The sequence below is a fragment of the Neofelis nebulosa genome, chromosome 13 (genome assembly GCF_028018385.1).
Source record: "Neofelis nebulosa isolate mNeoNeb1 chromosome 13, mNeoNeb1.pri, whole genome shotgun sequence".
Classification (NCBI taxonomy): domain Eukaryota; kingdom Metazoa; phylum Chordata; class Mammalia; order Carnivora; family Felidae; genus Neofelis; species Neofelis nebulosa.
Window position 1 is genome coordinate 34,946,263 of NC_080794.1, and position 24,155 is coordinate 34,970,417.

General features: G+C 47.2%; 1 protein-coding gene across 1 annotated transcript in view; it reads left to right on the forward strand.

The window, feature by feature from the left end:
* Positions 1 to 24,155, forward strand: part of HK1 (hexokinase 1) — a 125,320-nt gene that overhangs the window by 30,408 nt on the left and 70,757 nt on the right. The window contains exons 3-4 of the mRNA XM_058696549.1: positions 6,138 to 6,247; positions 9,814 to 9,864. Coding sequence (XP_058552532.1) covers positions 6,221 to 6,247; positions 9,814 to 9,864 — 78 coding nt within the window. The 5' untranslated portion in view covers positions 6,138 to 6,220. The remainder of the gene's footprint in view (positions 1 to 6,137; positions 6,248 to 9,813; positions 9,865 to 24,155) is intronic.

Genomic DNA, 24,155 nt, shown 5'->3' on the forward strand with positions numbered 1-24,155 from the left:
AGAGAGAGGCATGCCCATGGTTGCAGCCATCTACCATGTGTACAGTGAGCAGGGGAAGAAGGTAAGCTCCAGTCTTACCTTCCAATCATCCAACCCACGATCCTGTGCCATGGGCCAAAGGCTGGTTTCTTACTCTGAGAAGTCTTCTTGGATTCCCAAATACACGTAGTTCAAAATAGAGTTCCCCACTCTTCCCCCTGTTTCAGAGTGATGGTGAGATCTGGAGCTGAAGGCCAAGAAAGAATTCTTGAGACGTCTTTGGTGCAAAAATGTGATTTTATATTAAAGCACGGGGATGGGACCCTTGGGCAGGAAGAGCTGCACTGGGGTTGCGAAGAGGGGCTGGTTATATACTACGGAGTTGGGGGAGGTAAAGTCAAGAGGAAGTTTCTCACAGATTACTGGAGGCCTGGCTGTTGTCAGGCTAAGGTTGTTTTTCCCTCTAGCAAAGCATTGTTAAGACAGTGGGGAGTTCCTGGACTTTAGGCTATTGATAAGATTGCCCTTTTTTGGTAGTCGTTCTAAGATACTTGTAAACTGATGGAGACACTTCCCAGTTTAACCATTTGTTTTCTGTCCTTTCCTTTGTTCTTGGGAGTTTGACATGCCCGAGGAATATCACACGTCCCACCTGGGGTGGGGGTGGGGTGCTACTTGTGCTTAGCCCTCAACTTGCCTGATGCTCCCTCACCATATGGACATTTGTATACTTTCTCCTTTTCGAGTTACAGAAAGGTGTTTTCTCATGTTTCGTCATGGGGCTACATCTGGCAGTCTGATACCTCCCCCCGCCACGGGCTTCTCAGGGTTAGAATCATCTCTTGCCCACTATGAGTTGGTGAATGTAGATAAAACGATACATCAATAAGAACAATAATCACATATTTAGTACTCACAGTTATCTCTTAACTACTTACCGTATGCCAGGCTCTCTGCATGACTTAATCTGTAACGCTCATCGGAAGTGTTCTAGACTCTCCTAAACCTCCAGATTCAAAGACTGCCACAGGCCACACCTGGCCCCATTCTGCCTGTCGGGCCGTAAGACAGGAACCACAGGCTGCTGTCAGGGCAGTGCCAACCTTTTCTTTTCTGAGGGATGGTGTGCAGCGGTCCACAGATGGGAGAAGACGAGATCCCACTGGGCAAGTGCAGGACTCCTCCTGGCTTAAAAAAAAAAAAAAAGCCTCCTGCCTGGCAGCAGCCAAATTCTCTTGTTACAACCCCATAGGGACATTTTCCAGAGTCTCTGTATGGGACAGAACAAGAGTCATCTCACTCAGGGAAGCCTGCGCTATGGGATCCCATCTAGTATTTACAGTTCTTCCAACCCAGGAGCAACCTAGCAACAAGGGATCATCCTTATCACAAATGTTACTTGGAGGGGGCGCCTGGGTGGCTCAGTCGGTTGAGCACCCAGCTCTTGGTTTTGGCTCAGGTCATGATCTCATGGTTTGTTAGTTTGAGCGCCCGCATCAGGCTCTGTGCGGAGCCTGTTTGGGATTCTCTCTCTGCTGCTCCCCTGTTCTCTCTCTTAGAATAAATAAATAAACTTTAAAAAAAAAAAAAGGGGAGGAAAAGAAATGTTACTGAGAAACATATGTGACATTCTATCCTTGTTGTAACGGAACTAGCATGAGTTTGCCCCTTGGTGAGTCACAGATAGAAGCTACAGGGACAGTTGTCACCCAAAAGAAACTTTATTTGCAGCAAATAAAGAAACCACGGAGGATAACTTCCAAGGCTGTGACTCTCCAAACAAGGGTGGATGTTGTTGTTTTAATTTAGGGTGAGGATGAATATTTAGAAAGGGGAGCCTTGTCGTCGGATGTAGAGGCGGGCGGGCATAAGGTCACACATGTGCCTTAAGGAAACACGCCTACACATACACTGTATGTTCTGTAAATGAGGCTCGTGCTCCCCCGCGGCCGGAGATTTTAGTATCATAATGAGGTAAAGTTGACTTTTGGTCACTGCACGGGTTGCAGCATGGTCCATCTGTCGCAGGTGGGAGTCCAAACTGGCGTAAGCTCTCCCTCAGGGCAGCCTTTATTGCTTGGGGGGTAATTTCATTTCTAGCGGTGATGCTATGGCTGCAAGTCTCTTGCCTGAGTTAAAAGATAAGCCAGGAAGAGCTTTAAGAAAACCTGTAGGACAAAGGTTGGTGAGTGCAAGCAGCTGAGTAATAAAGGTCAGGTCGTGGGGTCTAGCTGGTGACATTACCACGGGGGATGGACATTACCAGGGGGGATTAACTGGGGGGAATGGAACTAGAATGTTAACCCAAGGCCAAATTCTAATGCAGAAGGGAGAAGGGTTCTTTATTCTCACCTATTATCTCCCTCATTTTACAGACACTCTTGCTTCAGTTAAGTGGCAGAGTAAGGATTCGAACTTGGGTCCCAGGCCACACTGCTGCTTTAACTATTAGCTTATCTAGCATAATTAGGGGAACATCTTTTTGTAGAAACAAAGTTAAATCATACATTATAAAGCAAAATGTATATTATCTTTACATTGCCTTCTGCTTTGGCCTGTGTCAGCCATTGGGTTGTAATTGGCAGAGGTTGATGGAGGCTGTGACCTCCTGTCAGTGTCTGTGTTGGAAATTCATAAAGGAGCTGGGGACAAGACCAAGAAGGTTTGACACTCTCAGCCAGGGCTCTCCACATCTTCTTGGTCATGTGCTCTCTCCGTAAAATATTTTTGCAGACACATTCCCCAATACATGTATTTTAGTTATTTGGGGATTTATGCATTTATGATTCCATGTATGTGAAATATCCAGAACAGGCAAATCCATAGAGAAAGAAAGTAGATGAGCTGTTGTTGGGAGGGAGGGGTGGGAGGGTGGATAGAGTGAGAAGTGACTGCTGATGGATGCAAGGTTTCTTTTTGGGGTGATGGAAATGTTCTGGAATTAGATAGTGGTGATTGCACGACCTTATGAATATACTAAAACCCACTGAATTATATATATATTTTAAGGGGGTGAATATTTTGACATATGAATTTTATCTCAATTAAAAAAAAATCATGTCCTGAAATAATATGTACAATACAAAGAATAGCCTAAAAAAATCATACGGTGAAATTTAAAAAGTCATAAATAAAAGTTCTGTTGTCCTCTGTCACCCCAACAAATTGTCTTATGCTCTCCGTATGGACTCACTGCTTTACAGTTTATGTATTTATATTGAGAGAGAGAGTTCACATGAGCAGGGGAAGGGCAGAGAGAGAGAGAGAATCCCAAGCAGGCTCTGTGCTGTCAGTACAAAGCCTGATTTAGGGCTCAATCTCACAAACCATGAGATCATGACCTTAGCCTAAATCAAGAGTTGGATGTTTAACCGACTGAGTCACCCAGTCACCTCTGGACTCACTGCTTTAAACCAACCCCCTCCCCCCGCCCCCATAATTGAGACAGGCTGTGTCTCAATTATGTTAGAAATAAGCCCATCAACCCAATCAAAGGAGGGACATAGAGACTCGGAGCACAGAGAAGCGAGGCTTTAATCAAACTTCTTGCAAGAACTGGTGTCTGAGGACAGGCATACTCAGGGCAGTTACAGCAGACAACTTATCTCCTAGCATGCAAGTCCCTCCCCTGGTTCCTCATTGGCCGAGCACTACAGAGGTTACAGCCTTGCCTGGACATCGTTTATGCCCCTGTAAGACACAAAGTAGTCTGGAACAATCAGACGTTCCCTGAGGTGATGCAGAGACTTTCAGCCCCTCCTCCCTTTGCGCTTTGGCCCCTGCTCATTGCAAAGCCCGTGAAAATAAGCCTGTGAAATGGAGAGGGGAAGAACAACAAGGAAAGGAAGGGTCTGAGGGTTTGGGACTCCATTGTGTGTGTGTGTGGGGGGGGGGCACGGGGAGAGTTCATACATATTTCCAATGAGTTGTAAACCTATTGTTAACTAGACAGCACAGCTCTTATTTGGTATTTCTGAAAATGAATCATCTCCCTTCTCACAAATTATAAGCCATTTATGGCCCCTAGTAAAAGCCGTTTTTGCTTTCACAACTGTTTTGAATTTCAAAAACATTGCTAATCAATCAACAACAATAATAGTTAACAGGTATATATTGAATACTTGTTAGATGCAAAACACTATCCTAAGTGCTCTGTTCACATACGCATACCTCACGTTCCTATGCAGCTATATTAATGTCTGTTAATGTCACCATTTTACAGTTGAGAAAACTGAGGGTCAGTTAGGTTGAGTAACTTTTCCAGAGTCAAAGCTATTACATGGCTGAGTGGGGCTTCAAACCAAACAGCCTGACCTCAACGCCGTGTCCCACACTTACTATGTGCTGAGCACTGAGGGACACACAAAGTGTGTGCACCCTGGGGGCTTATCCTGTAATGGGAGAGGCGGGTAATTATCGAGTAAATATAAGACAAGTACGGATATTTCCAGGCTCTTGGAAGAACATATCATAGCCAAGTTCTGTGTGCCTTCTGCCCCAGAAACATGCGGGATGAAGGAATTAAGTAGGAGCTTTAAGTGTAACTTTGTTTATTTAAACAAATAACAAAGAAACTCGACACATTTTGTTTATGCCTCTGACCTGGGCCAGGGAAGGTTTGGGATGTCGGGGGTACCAGTTGTCCCACCGAGACCAACTCGGGCACAATTCACCAACCGTGAGCCATCGGGATTCAGTGGCTGGAGGCCCAGTGTTACGCCAATGGTTAGAAGTCTGGACTCTTGGCTCACCCTCTTAGAACTAAAAAGGCCCCAAATAGTAGGGAACTTTTTGGATTTGCTGCAGCACACTAATTGTTAGGCAAATCACATAATATTTCTAAGCTGTTCGGGGTATGGTAGAGACTTAATAAAATTGTTATGAATTTTGACTGAGGTTATCTGACACTTACTGAATTATTACTATATCATTCCTGAGTAAGCCTTTCTGAATATGAACTATAAGATCTCTACCCAGTGTAACCAATAAAAAAGTAATGCGGTCTTTATTAATTGACATGAAAGGTTTCATAATATTTTCTTCCATGGAAAAAAGAAGATTTAAAAAGAGTATAAGAGCATGATTCCATTTTTATGTTGTTTCTGGCCTGCGGTTATCTGGACAAAAATATAAGGAAGGATGTGGGCCAGAATCTTAACAGAATTCATTTCTGGGGCACTTGGGTGGCTCTGTCAGTTAAGAGTCTGACTCTTGGTTTTGGCTCAGGTCATGATCTCATGGTTCATGGGATGGAGTCCAATGTTGGGCTCTGTGCTGACCGCACAGAGCCTGCTTGGGATTCTGTCTCTCTCTCTCTCTGCCCCTCCCCCGTTTGTGTGTGCATTCTCTCTCAACATAAACTTAAAAAATAAATAAATAAAAACAAATATTTTTAAAAAGAACTTATTTCTATAGGAGTAAAGGTGATTTTAATTTTTAAACTACTTGCCTGTATTTTGTGACTTTCTTGGTATGGTGAGTGTGCATTGCTTTTATAATTAGAGAAGTGATTTTTTACCCAGAGCTACACCCTACCCTGTTTAAATTAGGGGAAAAGAATGAGACTGTGGTGAATATTGCACTTCTGAAATTTGGGCTTTGGAGTTGCCTTGGCTAATGTCCATTTCTATTGGATTTCCGCCCTAAAGCAAGACCCTACTTTCAGATCTCTTTGTTTTTTAATTTTTAATTTTAAAAATTTTTAAATCTTTATTTACTTTTGAGAGAGAGACAGAGAGAGACAGAGTGCAAGTGAGGGAGGAACAGAGAGAGAGGGAGACAGAATCTGAAGCAGGCTCCAGGCTCCGAGCTGTCAGCGCAGAGCCCGACGCGGGGTTGGAACTCACAACCACAAGTTCATGACCTGAGCCGAAGTTGGACGCTCGACCGACTGAGCCACCCAAGAACCCCTCAGATCTTTTTGAGAGTAGACAAGGCTGTAGTTGGTGAGGAGACACCACCTCCAGACAGGGCTCCAGTGAATTTCTTCTAGAATAGTATCCTGACATTTTACTTCGGATTACGGATCCTTCTGGAAACAGGGGCCTGAACCTGCCCCTGGTCCTCAGTAGTGGCGTGTTTAACCTCCCGGCTGGTGAGGAGAGGAATGAGACTGACGAACCCTTGACTCTTCCTCCTTTGGGTTTGCTTTTCTCCAGGCCTCCTAGCCCGGACTGCTGAGAGCAGAAGAGAAGAAAGAACCAGAAGAGAAGGAAGAACCTGGGCATAGCAGGTGCCCACCATGGGGCAGAGCTGCCAGCGAGGATGCGTAAGCTCTCCCCTTGCTTTTCTCTAACTTCACGTGGCCACTTGCACCGCGCAGCCCGGCCCACCCTCCCGCAGGCTGTTAGGTCAGGGTCCACTTTATAGGATGGAAACCCAGACCAGGAGCACAGCAGAGACATGTTATGGGATGAGGCAGGAGGCCCTCAGATCCAGCCTCTGACTCTCTGTGCAGTTTAATTTTTACCTGGGCCAGATAGGTCCTGACCAAGGGGAGCCCAGGGGGTCATTCACGTAACCCCTCGGTTAATCACTTCTTAGATCGTTACACTGCAAAGTCATGAATGTGTGTCGAGAATGGGAGTGTGGCCTTTTCTAAGACAAGCCTTCCATGGCCCTGTAAAAGCAGAAACCCATCCTTGCCTCTTACAGAGAGCCCAGCTCCTCCCCTGGATGTTGAAACAAACCTTGGAAAATGTTTATGGGACAAATGATGTTCTGAGTAGCTGGCTCATTTTCAGTTAACCTGTGCTGCAGAGGGTCCCTTTGGGGCAAGGACTACCGATGCTCCCCCTTTACAGTCTGGGAAATCGAGGTACAATGTGGTTTAAGCCCAGCAACAAACACACAGCTGGGCCTTAAGGAATGCCCCGGGGACAGAATTCCCCCAGAGCAGCATGTCAGTCACTGCTGTGAAAACTTCCCTGGTCAGTGCGTGGGTGACAAATTAACTCCCAGATAGCATGTGAGAGTGGGGAGGAGGGACCACAAACTCAAGCAGCTGCTGTTCCCCTCCATGTGAGGTGGGGGGGGGGGGGGCAGGCAACTCTCCCTCAGTCCTCCGGGCCCGGCTTGAAAAGGTCCCCTTCATCTAAGGAGGGCTTTGCAATGTCCAGCCCCACATCCTTCCTACCTCGCAGGGCTTTGAGAGAATTGAATTTGACCCTGCTTCTCACACCCAAGTGGAAACTCAGTGTCACCTTTGTAACCTGACCAGTTACAGTGAGCAGGGGAGGCCACTAAATACATAAACCTGAAAACTCCTTGGGTCCCCGTCCCGCAATGCCTGTTCCTTCTCTCCTCCTTCTCTCCTCTCTACTCCACAATCAGGGTGAACAAAGGTTTGCCTGCTCTGGGAAAGGAGTACCTCCAGCCCAGGAGATTTGTCTGGGATGTCATCGCCACCTCTCGTGGTCCCCACTGTCCCCTTCCTGTGCCCCTACCTGGCCTTGCAAGCCTCAGGCAGGATGCCACTGAGGGTTTAAAGGAGGCCAGGCCTGCTTAGGAGAGGTGGCACAAAGCAGCCAGTGTCACAGGCTCCACATGGCGGTCAGCAGGCTTGGGCACCGGCACTTGGAGTTCAGTGTCAATCTGTGGAATGTCCGGCGGGTCCTCTGTGGTCCTTGGGGGTCCAGAGAGGGGAGCACAGGCTCGGGGATCTCAGACACGAGTAGAAACCCAGGAGTTGGAAATCGGTTTGAGTCTCAAGTGGTGCGTGTGAGTTGTAGTTACTGCCCCGTGTCTCTAGGAGTCTGTGATCTTTACTGTAACTTTCTACGAGCAACGGCTCTGTGCCAGCCCCTTCTCACGGTCTCCTTAAATGTTGACAAAGTTCCAATGAAGTAGGCAGCATTCTCATCTCTCAGATGGGAACCCAGAGGCTTAGGAAAGGGAAATTCCTTGCCTAATTTTACACAGCTCATCAGTGACAGATCTAGAACTTCAACTCAAGTCCCTCTGGCTCCAAGTCCATGCGCTTTCTGCCTCCACGACAAACTCAAGGCGGCAGGTGAGGCATGTGATGCCAACCGTAACTGCCGAAGGACATTCCTATTTCCTATTTTGAGTTGGTCCAGGTTTAGAAGTGTTGTGCTCTGGATATTGAATTCCCACTCTTTTTTTAAAAATTTTTTTTTTTAACGTTTATTTATTTTTGAGACAGAGAGAGACAGAGCATGAGCGGGGGAGGGTCAGAGAGAGAGGGAGACACAGAATCTGAAACAGGCTCCAGGCTCTGAACAGTCAGCACAGAGCCCGACACGGAGCTCGAACCCACGGACCGCGAGATCATGACCTGAGCTGAAGTCGGACGCTTAACTGACTGAGCCACCCAGGCGCCCCTGAATTCCCACTCTTAATCTAAGGCAGGGCCAAAAATGATACGGTCCATTCAGTTCCTTTCTCCTTGGCTCCTTGCTTGTTCCAAGCTACAGAGAGTATTTTGTGTTGTTTCCTTACGCTCAATTCTCATGACAGCCTGTAAATATCTGCAAGGCTTCTTTCGAGCCCTTTCAGTAGCTAGTCTGCTCTCATGGGTATCAGTGTAAAGCCTAGACTGTTTGGTTTTCAGCCAAGTGGAAAACTTGCCTAGATTGTCCTGGTCACTTGGGTTGCCTCTGGGATGCCTTTTCTTGCTTCCCTAGGACCATGATTTCTACAGAGCTTCTCTGATTAGCAGCCTACTCAGAAAAGGGCACGGTTTATTCAGTTCATGAACAATAATCATTTACCGAGCACCTGCTCTAGGTGAGGCAAGGCAGGAAGTGCTGAAAAGATGGTCTCTGCCCTTCAGGGAGGATCCATGGGTTACCCCCCGCCTCTACGACCCCGATTCTTACGGGGACTGGCTGCATGTCTGTGGGCCGCTGCGCAACCTTCTAGAAACCCCAGGCCCCTTCCTTATAAAGTGGGGTTGCCTCTTGTGCTCTGTCACTTAGCATTCCTTGCCTTCTCACCACCCCACCCCCCAGACTGGTGGTTGCAAGAGTCCCAAGAACAGCAAGAGAGGGCCGGCCTGAGCACAAGCGTGGCTGAAGCTACTGCTTGTGTCGTGCTGTTACCGTCCTACTGGCTAAAGCCAGTCACACAGCCAAACCCAGAGTCGCCGTGGGAGGAGACTACAGAGAATAGTATGGGTACAGGGAGGAGAACCATTATGGCTGTTTTCCGCAAACAATTTCCTACATCTTCCTTATCCCTTCAGCCGCCATCATGAAGAAATCTACATGGGCCTCGCTCTTACTGGCAGCAGCTTCCAAAACCTGTGAGGCATGGGAAGTTGTAAGAGGGGTATGAAATGGCAGGATGCTAACTCATCCAGCTGGCTGCTACTTGATGGCCACATTCTCACCGTGTTCTTCTGGCAAGTATTGCATCCTGCAATCTTGGGGACACGGTGTGGTCAATGGTTCAGCAGGGACAGACCCCTGTGTTCCCATAGCTCCCCCCTACACCTCTCCAGCAGCTCAGCACTGCGCGTTCACTGTTGATCCACTCATCCGTCTTCCCTGGTGGATTGTGGGCTCCCTGCAGGCAGAGCCACCATTGTTTTTCATCTTTGAACCCCCCACTTCCTAGCACAGAACCTGCACATTCGTAAGCACCTAACCCATGCTGATGTGAATAAATTCACGAATAAGGCATTTCTGAGCTCTGCTGTGCTTCATCCAGATTAGGGCTAATCATCTTAGAATTTACTCAGCGATTTCGGGGTTACTTACAGTTACCGTCGCTTTCTGAGCACGACTGATAAGTTATGAGCATCAATATGTTTTGAGTGCAAGTTGCTAAGATGCCTTTGTAACACCTTATTTTGTTCTGTGTTTCTTTAAGAGTGAAGAAGCATCTGAAAAGCCCATCACGCCCCCACTTACTGAAGTTAAGGTAAGAAGCTTAAATGTTCTTTCCATTTCCTGTAACATTTTCTGTCAAAGAGAGAGCGTCTGTGGCAATTCCCTTTGGGCATTCTGACCCTGGTTCCAGTGAGCTAAGCAGCCCTATAATGGATTCCCCCGGGGGCTGTGCTGGGGGTGGGGAGAGCATCTACCTCTAACCTGTTCCTCCCCGGGCCCAGCCCACCCCACCCCACAGGACAGGTGCTTTGTGAGGGGGCCTTTGCTACTAGGTTGTTCTCCTAGCCCTTTCTTGGGAGCAAAATACTGAGTGTCAGAGCTAAACACAGGACCTTCCTGCACTTGGAGCTACATGGCATACCGACTGTGGGAGAGGCTCCGGAGAGAGAGAATACAAGGGTCTCTCCCCTCTCTTGTCTTTTCCCAGTGTGTCGAATCAGGCACTCCAGGAACTTGGTACCCATCCCCTCTGCACCTGAACACGGACAAGTTTCAGTTCTTTCCTATTGACATAGCCCAGATGGTTCCAAGTCAGAGAATTTTCTGTGCTATTTGTGATGGCCTACCGCCTGCCCTCTCATTCCCCACGCGGGCACTTGGCTGTGCCTTTAGAGTTGCAGTAGAGTGAATCTGAGGGGCGTTGCTTCATGGGAAGGTGGGGAGGTGGAGTACTGAAAGAGTCAGTTTGCTGGGAGAAAAAGGCAGTAACTTTTGATTTCTCCTGCACCTGGGTCCTCCTGCATCTAGTCCAAGGTGAGGTCCGAGGCTGGGCCTGGAATCACAGTCCCCTCTGCCTTGCTTCTTATTCCACCATCAAGCAGCCATATTCTTGTTCTTTCAAAAATGAAGAAGAGACTCCAGCCTTTGAGCACTTATGGCTGAGAAGCGAAGTTCAACATGCAAAAAAGGAAAAAGTTGCAGTGTGTGTCTTAGGAGCAGATGAGGGAGGGATCTGCCCTGTCTTGGGGAGAGAAAGAAGGTTGGAGAGAGGAGGTGAGATTTACAGACAGTCTTGAAGCAGAAGAAGCAATCTGCGGGCCAGGAAGGACATTCCAGGGGCAAACAGCAGCAAGGGCAAACGCAGAGCCTGTGAAAGTAGGAAAGAAGCCTGGAGGCTGCCTGGTGTGGTGCTGGTAGGGAAGGCAGGAAGGGAGGCTAATGACATTGGGTGGGGCTGGCACTGGATGTCTGGGTAAGGAACTCTATGGAAGAGGCCCAAAAGATCTTTAGGCTGAGGAATCATGTGATTAAATTGTGTTCTGTCTGGGGCGCCTGGGTGGCTCAGTCGCTTAAGTGGCCGACTTCGGCTCAGGTCGTGATCTCGCGGTTCGTGGGTTCGAGCCCCGCATCGGGCTCTGTGCTGACGGCTCGGAGCCTGGAGCGTGCTTCGGATTCTGTGTCTCCCTCTCTCTCTGCCCCTTGCCTGCTCACACTCTGTCTCCCTGTCTCTCAAAAATAAATAAACATAAAAAAAAATTGTGTTCTGTCTGGAAGCAGCAAGGAGCATGAGCCTTGAGCCTCCAGGAAACCAGACGGGGGGCGGGGGTGGGGTAGTGGGGCTGAGAGTAGAGACATCTCGAGAGGTGGTGTGTGTGCAAAATGGTGCACCTCAGAGTGGAAAGAACAAAGTACTACCAGTTCCATTGTTACCAATTTTTAAAGACCAATCAGCATGGTAGCCTTGCTTGGTGAAACTTCTAGATGGCTACTTGTATCATCTTGTACTCAGGGTCTCTCACAATGAGGAGAGCCTGATAGGGGTCCCTACCTTTGTTTCCAGGGCTATTTTTAGCGTATTATGAGGCATCACCATCTTATAACCCCCTGGTTGAGGAAGTTTTATATATCATATTATCTGGATATATGATAGATATATGATATCTATAATACATATCATATTAACTAGGATGACCCTCACAAAATGAGCAAGTGGCTTAGAGAGGTTTCTGCACAGAAACTATGGATTAAAGCTAATGAACAATGGAGCTCCTGGTTGGATCAGTCGGAAGAGAGAGCGAGAGAACAACTCTCAATCTCAAGGTCATGAGTTTGAGCCTCACGCTGGGTATAGAGATTACTAAAAATAAATAAACTTAAAAACAAAACAATCTAATGAACAAGGAGAACATAAGAGCACTGATTCATTTCCTATCCCTGGTACAAGCTCCTCATCAGCCACATCTTGGGGTTAAAAGAAATAAAAGATCTGATCAGATACAATAAGTAGTCAGAAAAAGAAAATGGGCCAGGCTATTTGAATTCTGGCTTTATTCTGTATATCACTAATGATAAACTAATCTCTATGTATACAAAGGGCTTGAGATAATTAGGTAATGATACTATTAGGCCACTACATTTTAAAATAGTTAATTTCATCCTTGTGTCTTTTTTTAAAATTGAAGTATAATTTGCTAGCAGTCAAATGCATAAAGCCTAAGTGTTGGCTCAAGAAGTTTGAACACATGTATATACCTATATAACTACCACCCAGTTCAAGATATAGAATATTTTCATCACCCCCCAAAATCTCATGTCCCTTTCCAGCCACTACTTTCCCATCCCCTGTCCAAAGGATATCATTGTTCTGACTTCTATCACCATAGGTTAGTTTTCCTGTTCTTGAACCTCACTTAAATGTAATCATACATGTGTGCTCTTTTGTACCTGGCTTTCTATATTTTTATTTGCTGCATGTATTGAATTCATTCCTACATGGTCTTTTATATAGAAAATCCTAAGGTATACTCACACACACACACACACACACACACAGACACACACACATGCGTGCACGCATGCACGTGTAGAATAAACACATTCAGCAAGGTTGCAGAATACAAAATCGATATATGAAAATCAATTGTTCTTCCATACATTTGCAAGGAACAATCAAAAAATGAAACTAAGAAAACAGTTTCATTTATAATAGCATCAGAAAGAACACAATACTTAGGAATAACTTAAAAGAAATTCAAGACTTATATTCTGCAAACTACAAAACATTGTTGAAGAAAATTGAAGAAATCTAAATAAATGGAAAGACATTCGTGTTCATGAATTGGAAGACTTAATATTAAGTTAGCAATACTCCCCAAATTGATCTACAGATTCAACACAATCCCTATCAAAAACACAGCTGGCGGGCACCTAGGTGGCTCAGTCAGTTAAGTGTCTGACTTTGTCTCAGGTCATGATCTCACAGTTCATGAGTTCGAGCCCCGCATTGGGCTCTGTGCTGATAGCTCAGAGCCTGGAACCTGCTTCAGATTCTGTCTCTCCCTCTCTCTCTGCCCCTCCCCTGCTCTTGCTCTCTCTCTCTCTCTCTGAAAAATGAATAAACACTAAAAAAAAAATTTAAAAAAGCTAGGTGGCTTCTTTGCAGAAATTGGTAAATTAATCCTAAAATCCATATGGAAATGGAAGGTACTCAAGTTAGCCAAGACATCTTTAATAAGAAGAAAGCCAAGGAATTCACGTTTCCTGTTTGCAAAACTTATAAAGCTACAGTGATCAAGACAGCATTGTACCAGCATAAGGATAGACCTATAGATCAATGGAATAGAATTGAGAGTCCAGAGATAAACCTTTACATTTACAGTCATTTGGTTTTCACAGGGGTATGAAAAAAATTCAATGGTGTAAGGGTAATCTCTTCAACAAATGGTGCTATGACAATTGGATATCCACATGCGAAAGAATGACGTTGAATCCCTACCTCATACCATATACAAAAATTAATTCACAATGGATCAAAGACCTAAATGCAATAGCTAAAATTATAAAACTCTTAGGAGAACACATCGATGTGAATCTTTATGACTTTGGATTTGGCAGTGGTTTCTTAATATGATACCTGTTATGGGTTGGATTGTGTCCCTCCACTCCCTAACTTATATGTTGAAGTTTTAACTCTTAGGACTTCAGAATGTAGTCATATTTGGAGATATTTAAAGAGGTAATTTAAAACGAGGTCTTTAGAATGGGCCCTATTCCAATCTGACTGGCATATTTTCAAGAGAGGAAATTTGGACACATGAAGAGACATCATAGATGTGTGCACATAGGGAGAAGACCATGTGAGGATGGGGGCTATCTGCAAGCTGAGGAAAGAGTCCTTAGAAGAAATCAAACCTTCCCACATCTTGATCTTGGACTTCTAGCCTCCAGAACTGTGAGAAGATACATTTCTGTTGTTTAAGGCACCTAGTCTGTGGTATTTTACGACAACGCTAGTAAATTAATGCAACACCAAAAGAACCCCAAAAGTGGAAACAACCAAAGACCCATCAATTGTTGAATGAGTAAACAAATGGTGGTATATCCACACAATAGAATATTATTCAGAAAGAAAAAGGACTGAAGTCCAGATATGTACTACAATGTGAATGGACTTTAAAAACTTGCTGAATGAAAGAAGCCAGTCACCAAAGACCACATACTGTGTGATTCCATGTCTATGAAATGTCCAGGATAGGCAAATCTGTAGAGATGGGAAGTAGATTGGTAGTTGCCTAGGGCCAGGGAGCATGGGAGCTTGGGGGATGACAGCTAATGGGTACAACGTTTCGTTTGGGGATCATAAAAATGTTCTAAAAATGATTGTGGTGAGAATGTCACAACTCTGCAATTATGTTAAAAATCATTGAACCGTACACTTTAAATGGGTGAATTATATGGTATGTGAATTGTATCTCAGTAAAACTGTTACCAAAGGGGGAGAAAGCGTTCCATTTTTTTACCTGAGAAGTAGGAGTTATGTAGAGATCTAATATGATTTTTTTATCCTCTCACTTTCTCATAGACATTTGGGTTGTTTCTAGTTTGGGCTATTATTAATAAAGTGCTGTGAACATTTGTGTGCAAATGTCCAAATATGGACATATGCTTTAATTTCTCTTGGGTAAATACCCAGGAATGGAATCTCCAGATCATGGGGTAGGTATATATTAAACTTTTTTAGGAAGAGCCAAGAGCACCTGGGTGGCTCAGTCAGTTAAGCATCTGACTTGGGCTGAGCTCATGATCTCATAGTTTGTGAGTTCTAGCCCCACATTGGGCTCTGTACTGACAGCTCAGAGCCTGGAGACTGCTTTGGATTCTGTGTCTCCCTCTCCTTCTGTACTCTGTCTCTCTTTCTCTCTCACTCTTTCTCAAAAATAAGTAAACATTAAAAAAAAAATATTAAGAACAACCAAACAGTTCCAAAGTAGTGTCATTTTACACTCTCATCTGTCCCATTTATTTTCATGTCTGTTGCAGGTATTTTTTTTTTTTTTTGAGAGAGAGAGAGAGAATGAGAGAGAGCACAAGAGGGGAGGGGCAGTGGGAGAGGGAGAGAGAGAATCTTAACGAGGCTCCACACCTAGTGCAGAGCCCTATGTGGGGCTCAGTCTCACAACCCTGAGATCATGACCTGAACCGAAATCAAGAGTTGGATGCTTAACTGATTGAGCCACCTAGGCACCCCTACGTATGTTTTATAACATAAATAATACATTAGTGCAGTCGTATGCATTGATAGTTACAAATAAATATACAGGGGCGCCTGGGTGGCTCAGCCCGTTGAGCAACCAACTCTTGATTTTGGCTTAGGTCCTGATCTACAGTTCATGAGATTGAGCCCCATGTCAGGATCTGTGCTGAGACTGTTTGGGATTCTCTCTCCCCCTCTGACCCTCCCCTGCTCATTCTCTCTCTCAAAATAAATAAATAAACATAAAAAAAGTAAATATACAGATTTCTCAGATACATGATCAAAACATTTTTACTACAGAGGATTCTGAATAGACCAGTTCTGTGGCCTGGGACTAGGAGAGACTTGATATGGCTAAAGGTTTTGCATTAGTTTTATAAGAGTGCAATAGCAAATTGCCACAAATTGGTGGTTGAATTTTTTTTTTTTTACTATTTTAATTTTTTTTAATGTTTATTTTTTATTTTTGAAAGAGAGCGAGACAGAGACAGAGCATGAGCAGGGGAGGGGCAGAGAGAGAGGGAGACACAGAATCCGAAGCAGGTTCCAGGCTCTGAGCTGTCAGTACAGAGCCCGATGCGGGGCTCGAACTCATGGACCCTGAGACCATGACCTGAGCTGAAGTTGGACACTCAACCGACTGAGCCACCCAGGCGCCCTTAATTTTTTTTAATGTTATTTTAATGTTTAATTTTTAATGTTATTTTAATTTTAATTAATTAAACAACTTTAATTTTTAATGAATAAAAGTTTTTAATTTTAATTAATTGAAAATTTAAAAATTTTAATGTTATTTTATTTTTGAGCAAGAGAAAGTGAGAGAGAGGGAGAGAGAGAGAGAGAACGAGCAGGGGAGGGGCAGAGAGAGAGGGAGACACGGAATCCAAAGCGGGCTCCAGGCCCCCAGCTGTCAGCACAGAGCCCGACAGGAGGCTCAAACCCACAAACCCGTGAGTTCATGACCTGAGCTAAAGTCGAACGCTGAACCGACTGAGCCACCACGTGTCTCGTTGGTGGTTTAAAATAACAGGGATTTATTATCTCACAGTTCTCTAGGCCAGAAGTCTGAAATCCGGGTGTCAGCAGGGCGGGGCTCCCTCCCCAGGGTCTAGGCGAGGATCCTTCCTGGCCTCTTTCACTTCTGGTGGCTCCAGGCACTCCTTGGTTTGTGGCTGCAGAACCCCCTCTCTTCTCTGCCTCCACCTTCACGTGGCATTCTCCCCCACTGTCTTCTCTTCTGCCTCTTATCAGGAAGGTCATTGGATTTAGGGACCACCAGTCATCCAAGAAGATCTTGAGATCCTCAACTGAATTATGTATGCAAAGACCCTTTTTGGCAAATACGGTCACGTGCACAGGTTATGGGGATTAGGGCATATCTTTTAGCGGGCACCATTCAGTCCTCTACAGCCCTGTTCTAGCAGAAGGAATGGGGAGGAGAGGGTGGATTCAGGAGAGTTCTTAGGTTGGACGTGTTTTGTTTTTGTTCTTGAGGCACGGACATAGGTAGACTCAATAGGGTTTAGTGACAGATTAGAGGCAAGGCATTTGGGAGGGGAAAGCCTCAAGGGTAACGGTCAGGTTTGCAGCTGATGGGAAGATGGCTCCTACCTGGGACATTCTTTTCCCAAGAAGGAAGAGGCAGCTTAGGCGTGCATAAGCAGACCACAGCCTACGCTCCATTTTGTTCTGGTGTCTGCTCACGTGTCGTATCGTCAGAGAGGTCTCCCCAGTCGTTCTCTTACTCTCTGCTGTTCAACCTGGGCATCAGTTAGGGTTAGATTTGGCTGGTAGTAACGGAAAACCCTCCAACAGCAGTTGTGTTAACCCATTGGAATTTTCTTTCTCTCTCGGGTTCTAGAAATCTATGAGGCAGTCCGTAGGGGGCTGATGTGGGGCATCTTGGTGACAGGGATGCAAGCTTGTTTTTTTTTTTTTTTTTTTTTTTTTCATGGCTTGGTTTTGTGGGACTGCCATTCCCAAGGTTCTCTCATAACCCGAGACATTCCGGGGTTCTCTAGCCAGTCTGTCTCTATTTCAGCCAGTAGGAAGGAAGAATGACCATAATCACTGTGTCTTAAGGAAGGCTCCAGGAAGCTAGAATGAGATGCCCTCATTTTCACCTCTTTGGCCAGAACTTGCTCCCATGGCCACAACTAGCTGCACGGTAGATGGAGTCTTTACTCGGGGGTGGGGGGTGAGGGCTGGAGTCAGCTGAAAATTGGAGCATTCATTAGTTAAGACAAAGGGGAAATGGAAATTGTAGGATGTGTCACCTACATTCTGCTTTGTTTTTCCTCCTAGCCCCTGAGCTGACGTATATTTAATTTGTGACTTGTTTACTGTCTGTTCCTCCCCACCGGAACGTGTGGGCAGGGACTCTGTCCTGCTCACCTGCACATTTCCAGTGACTAGGAAGGACAAGCAGACTAGGTGCTTCACAAATGTTTGTTGAGGGAATAAATGACAGGCTGGGGAAGTGAGAAGAGAGAATAAGTTTAAGAAGAAGAAAGGACTGGGATGTGAGACATACCGACTTTCAGGCGCCCATTGGGTCTCAGAGCTGACCTTCATGGGCAGTAGTTGGAAAATGATCTGGGGTTCAGGAGAGAAGTGGGGGCTGGACTCTTGACACATGTGATTCTTTGGGGGAGGTGTCTGGGTGGCTCAGTCGGTTGGGAGGCTGACTCTTGATTTCGGGTCAGGTCATGGTCTCAAGTTTCGTGAGATCGAGCCCCGCGTTGGGCTTTGTGCTGACAGCACAGAGACCTGACTGGGATTCTCTCCCTCCCTCTCTGTCTCTGCCCCTCCTTCCCCAAACAAATAAACATTAAAAAAAAAAGAAATTTACAAAAAAATACAAAGAGCAATTCTTTGGGTAGGGCACAGTGGGATGGACCCACAGGAGACAGCGAGGGAGGAGGGCATACTCAGCCAGCTCAGCTGAATCTACCAAGCCACATGCCCCCGTCCCCACCGCACTGGGAAGGGCAACTGCTTCCATACCTCCCTTAAGGCCCCTCTGGTCAGGTCAGTCTGCCTCACCATGTGGTCTGAGGATGCCCTTTACAAGAGAGGGCCCTGCAGAGCCAGGATCCACGTGCCCCACCTTACAAATCTAACCAAGCATGACTCGGTACCCCAGGGGAGCAGCTCCCCAACACAGGTTTCTGGACCCCTCTGTGACTGAGGCATCACTGGGCCTGAAGAGAATGAGAGAAATATAGACAATATGATAAGACGAATATTTCACCGTTAGAGCAGTCTTGAGCCAGACTGTCTGGGCACACATTCCAGCTCTTCGCAGTAGCTGTGTGACCTTGGAGACAAGTCACTTAACCTCTCTGTGACTCAAGAGTCTCATCTATAAAATGGGGGATGTAACTAGTATTTATCTCATTAGTTTGTTCTGAGGGTCAAAAAAATGAATCTAAGTAAAGAATTTAGAACGATACCCGGTCCACAGTAAGTTCGATCTGAGAACTAGCTATTATTATAAAGCCAGAGGTATTTTGTTTAAAAAGCAGCCCTTATTTTTCTTTCCCTGGCTTAAAACCTCTTTTCCTTTGGGAAATTATGGTGATAGGAGATGGGAATTGTAACTAAAAAATTATCTTTTCTTACCAAAATGAAAAGTCAGTACCTAGTTTTTATTTATATGTGTGCTTAATTTGCTGGCCTATGAAACCCCACAGCCTAGGAACCCTGCCTGGACGCTGAGGTGGACTCTCCTATGTGAACATTTCCTTCTATCTTTTGGAGTTAATTCTAACAGGGCAGGATTGAAGATTTTTGTTGGCCCTGTCATGCTGCTTGTGTGTGGGCGTTGGAGAGAACTATCCCAGGGAAGTCAGACTAACCAGCAAGGTGACTTTTGAGATTGCTCTGTTCCAATAAGATAGGGGCTTCCTTTGGAAAAGGAGCTGGCCTGAAGTAAGGAGCAGGGCTGGAGACCGGCAGGCCTCAGCAGTCTGCATAACCCTTCCTCCAGGCCATCATTCTTTATGCATAGCAGGCCTACTGGGCTCACAATGGTTTGAGGATGGGATGTCCAACCAGCCACAGGGCCAGACTGGGCTTTCCTCGCTCCCCTGAGGGACTGTCATCCCCACAGGGAAGTAGAAACCTCCTTGGGACAGAAGCTGAGACGGGTATCTCTGGGCATCAGGTCCTTTCTGAGCCAAGTAAACAGCTCAGGGTTGAGCAAGGGGCAGCCAGACGGAGACCTGTATGACCCTGAAAGGGGTGGGACTTGGGTGAAGCAAGAGAGGTGCCTACGTGTGCAAGATTTAAATCTTGCATTCAAATCTTGCATCCGAGGTACCTCTCTTGCCTCATCTTAACCCCAGCCCTAACACCTGAGGCCTTGTGCCTGTAAATTCCAGCTATCAAGGGCCAAAAACTTGAAGGCCTAAGTGGGGGCAGACATTAGCATGTATCAGTGAAGGGGCAGACTGGGTGGGGCCTGGGGCCAGCTGCAGTACCCCTGCACTGTCTGAAGGGGGCAGTGGCTGCTCAGTTCTAGCTGAGCATTGCCACGTGATAACCTGGGCCCTGTGTGACCAGACCTAAGATGCTGGCGAATCTGGATTGTATTGTATTGTATTATTTTATTTTTTGAAGTTTCTTTTGAGAGAGAGAGAGAGAGACGGACAGAACAGAGCACACAAGCAGGGGAGGGGCAGAGAGAGAGGGAAAGAGAGAATCCCAAGGAGGCTCCACACTGCCAGCGCAGAGCCTGATGTGGGGCTCCAACCTACAAACTGAGAGATCATGACCTGAGCCGAAGTCAAGAGCCAGATGCTTATCCGACTGAGCTACCCAGGTGCCCCGGGAACGTGGGTTTTAAAGCAAATCTCCTAACTTTTAAGGGCTTCCTCATATTTATAAAATAGTAGGCGGGCCAAATAAGATACGCTGGAGGCCATGTTTTAGTCTGGCGGTTGCCAACTTATAACCTCTGTCATGATGCCGCCGGAAGGCAGAACTTCGGGCAAATGAAAGAGGCAGGGAGACAGGCCAGGAATGTGACCTTCCGTCCCCAGCCACTCCAGGGGCTGAGCCCTGGTGCTTCTTCACCAGAATCTTTCTCACAAAGGAGCAAAACTGTCTGCAGAGTTGATGAGAAAGTCACCGTGAACTTGCATCTCAGTGTGCTCCACGTCCGCAGGGCCACCGGGGCCCCGGAGGAACTGCGCTCGGCGTTGTCCGAGAGAGACTGCAAACGATAGTACCGGCAGGTTCGTTTCAGAAATTTCCTCCAGATGTTCCCATGGCAAGTCAGCACTTTTCATTCCAGAAGCTGGGGTTCGGACTCCGCTCCAGGTCAGTTCAGCCATCATCTGGGGCTGAGGCCTGGGCATCAACATTTGTAAAAGCTCTCCAGGTGATCCTTTTGTGCAGTCAGGTTGAAAACCACAGATCTAACTGATAGAAATGTTGGGTCAGGATCCCTTCCAGGCGCTTCTCCTCGGAACGTGCTTTGTGTGACCACAGCCCCCCTGCCCAGAGCATCCAGGATGCCAACATGCTAGCCTTTTCTTTTTTCCCTTTCGCTGTCTTTCAGACCTTAAACGTGCTCTATAACCTCCATAACCCTCATTGACTGATTAAGTGGGGATAATGATATTTGTTTTGCCCTTCTAACCTCACCAGCGTGTTATCAGGAGAAATGAGGCAATAAATGAAAAAATAAATGCTCTGTAAACCATCAGTATTATGCAAACACTGCTGTTAGAAGTGTACTTCCAGGTGCTGGGGTATGGCTTTGATCCACTGGAGAGAATTTCTGGAGTGACGTTCCTAGGGCCCTGGGTCAGATGTGGATTGTTACATCCTGACTTAGCTGTGGCCTGCCTTCTCTTACTGGCAGGTGCATTTTGTGGGCAGCAGCCTGGCGTGGCTTGACCACTCCCCCCCACCCAACTCCTACAGGAGGGAGCATAGTAAACGAATAGAGACACCCAGGGGACTTCGGCCAGAGGGTAAGGTCATCTGGAGGGTGAGGGGAGATGTGTGGAACTAGATTTCCAATGCTCAGAGTCCTGTCTGTTCTTCCTTAGAGTCCGGAGAGTAGTAATCAATCAGCAAGGGGCTTAGCTGGGTTCCAACAGCTATATGACAGCAAAAAGAAGTGGGATAATAAAGAAGCATATGAGGTGACAACTGGCATGATAAAGAGAGGACACAGGCCCAGCTATGAGCCCAGGAGCAGTCATAGCAGTGTAACATGGGCTCTGGTCTCAGAAAGCTGTCCGATTGGGGCAGATGAGACCGGCCCCCCAGAAGACAGTCAAAAGTATCAGGTAGACTGTTATGAGTCAGTGTCACTTATCCGAGGCCCTGGCAGTGAGGTTGGGAGGACGGGGGGAAGGATGGACGGAGCACCGGCTGGGCATCAGAACTGGGTTTAAGTCCCAGCTCCGACCTCTAGCACAGCCTGACACTGGACAAGATGGCTTGCTCGTTGCGTTGCAGGTTCCTAGTCTGTAAAGAAGAGTCTTGGTCTAGATCTAGATGCATTCTGAACATAGTCCAAGTTTCTCCTGTGGAAGTGCTGAGGCCTGGGAGATTGGGGCGAGTAGCCATGCTCAGGAGAGGCTTTTATGGGGAGGGTGGGAGAGCTGGGCCTTCGGTGAGACTGACACTTGGTCAGGTCAGCGGGAGGTGAGCAGAGAAGACAGGGCAAGCAAGGAAATATGCGCAGGGGCTTAAACGGAACGGACTCAGGGGGGGCCGAGGACAGTGGGAGGTGGCCTTGCTGCAGCCCAGGATGGAGAGTCAGATCACAGAAGGCCTCAGACACCAGGCAGAGATATTTCAATTGGCTGGGTCAGGAAGGAGGAGGTCATCAAGGGATTTGGGGCAGGGCTATGATGTGATTAGGCTGCTTCTTAGCAGGAATAATGTGGCCTGGACTTCGGAAGGACTTGGATGGTAGGAAGCCAGGAACCAGGGAGGGCAGCTAGAAGACTCTTGTAATATTTCTGGCATGGGACAATGAGGGCTAGGGGTTGAAGGAAGCAGTGGGGCAGGCCTAGAAATATTTCTCAGCATATACTGATAGACTTTGGGGCCTGAGTGCATTCAAGGGGTGGGGAGCACAGGAGTCACCTTGAGAAGCAGTTTCTCAAAAGCCAGGGAAGAGAACGCATTGGCAGCCTCCCTGCCTGCAAACAGAACATCTCAGGGTAGCCTGGAAAATTGGGAGGCTCAGCTTCTCCCTGGCTCCAGCTCAGACAAGAGGTCATGGATGTAACGGGGCCATAGTGATGGCTGGGGCCTAGGTTGAGGCTCTTAACCCTCCTGATCACTGCACTGGGCTCATTCCACCTTCGAGTGCTAGGTGTGGGAGACAGAGCAATTACCAAAGCACAGTTCTTGATCCTCAAGGAGCTTCCAGCCTGTGAGTCTGGCAGCGTCATATTGGCAGGACTCAAACGGCGGCTGAGAACAACCAAATCATTCTCGTTCCCCCGATTTTACTTTATGGCTGTGTGGGCAGTGTAGGTATTTGATGAATGCCAGAAAATCTCTGTTCCTGGTTTATAACGCTACTGCCCTGAGGGCGGATCCAGGTTTTGTGGGGTTTGAAGATGAAATGATTTTGGGGAACCTCTTTGCAAAATGATTCGAAATTACAAATATAAAGTTGCTAGGCCCTCTCAGGGCCTTCCTGGGGATTCGAATGCAAGTGTGAAGCCCTCATCAGCTTCCCAATCGTGTAATAAGACCCACCACTTATTAAGTGTGTGTGATAAGCAGGTACTCCCCAACAAGGAAGGGACGGTGGGTGGGCGGGCTTTAGTATCTCCATATTATGAATGAGGAAGCTCAGGAAGGTGACTCAGTGTCACAGCCAGAAAGCCAGGAGGTAGGGACTGAGCTCTGGACTGAGGGCTCTGGCTTCAGGGGCCACATCTGAGGTCCTCTTCAATTGGGGACGGTAGCTGTCAGGCTCCTGATGTTGCTCAGGAGGAATGTACTGGACCGGCCATATCCCTTTGATACCGCTATACCGTAGACCTGGCCAGGGTCCCCCAGGATCCAGGTCCGTGATGGAGGTTCATTTCAGGGCACCCCATGGTGCAGCTTTGGTGCCAGGAGCATGGCCTATTCAGGCAGAGAGGCTACATACAGACAATAGAAAGGACAGTAAATTGCAGGGGTGAACATTGGCTTTGAAAACGCACAGACCTAATTCTGGGATCTACAACTTCCTGGTTGTATGAAGTCTGGCAAGATACGTGGCGTCGCTGAGCCTCTACCTGATTACCTGTTGAATCAGGATAGTAACCACTTCGTTGTGTTTCGAGCTCATTACATGTCATCTGGTAAGGCAGTAAGGCTCCTGCACACAGCCGGCAATGAACCTAAGAACGCTACGGTAGCTCTCAAAACAGCTGCATAACCGCCTGATTCCGCATGTCCCCTCCCCCCGTTAAGGCTGGACGTTTTTTCTCAGGATTCCTCCCAGCCTGGCTAACTTCCTTTGGGGAAGTGAAAAAGGTGGCAGCTAGGAGGGGGCGCCTGATGGACCCGCCCGCGACGCCAGCGAGCGGGGGTGCGCGGGAGGAAGAGGACGCCCGGGGGATGCGGCCTGGCGGGGGCGTGGGGGGCCCAAGTCCCGCCCAGCGGGCGTGCGCCCCCCGGAGAGCCCAGGAGCCAGTGCCTCTGGGGCGGGCGTTGCGGGGAGTCGCTCTCGGTTTAGCAACACAAATCGGCCCAACGGAGATTAGGCCGGGCGGGCCGGGGTGGGGGTGATGCACTGCCGGGAGGACGCAGGTGGGACACGGCACTCGGCATCCCGGGCCCGCGAGAGCCGGCCGGAGCGGGGACCGGGTGCGAGG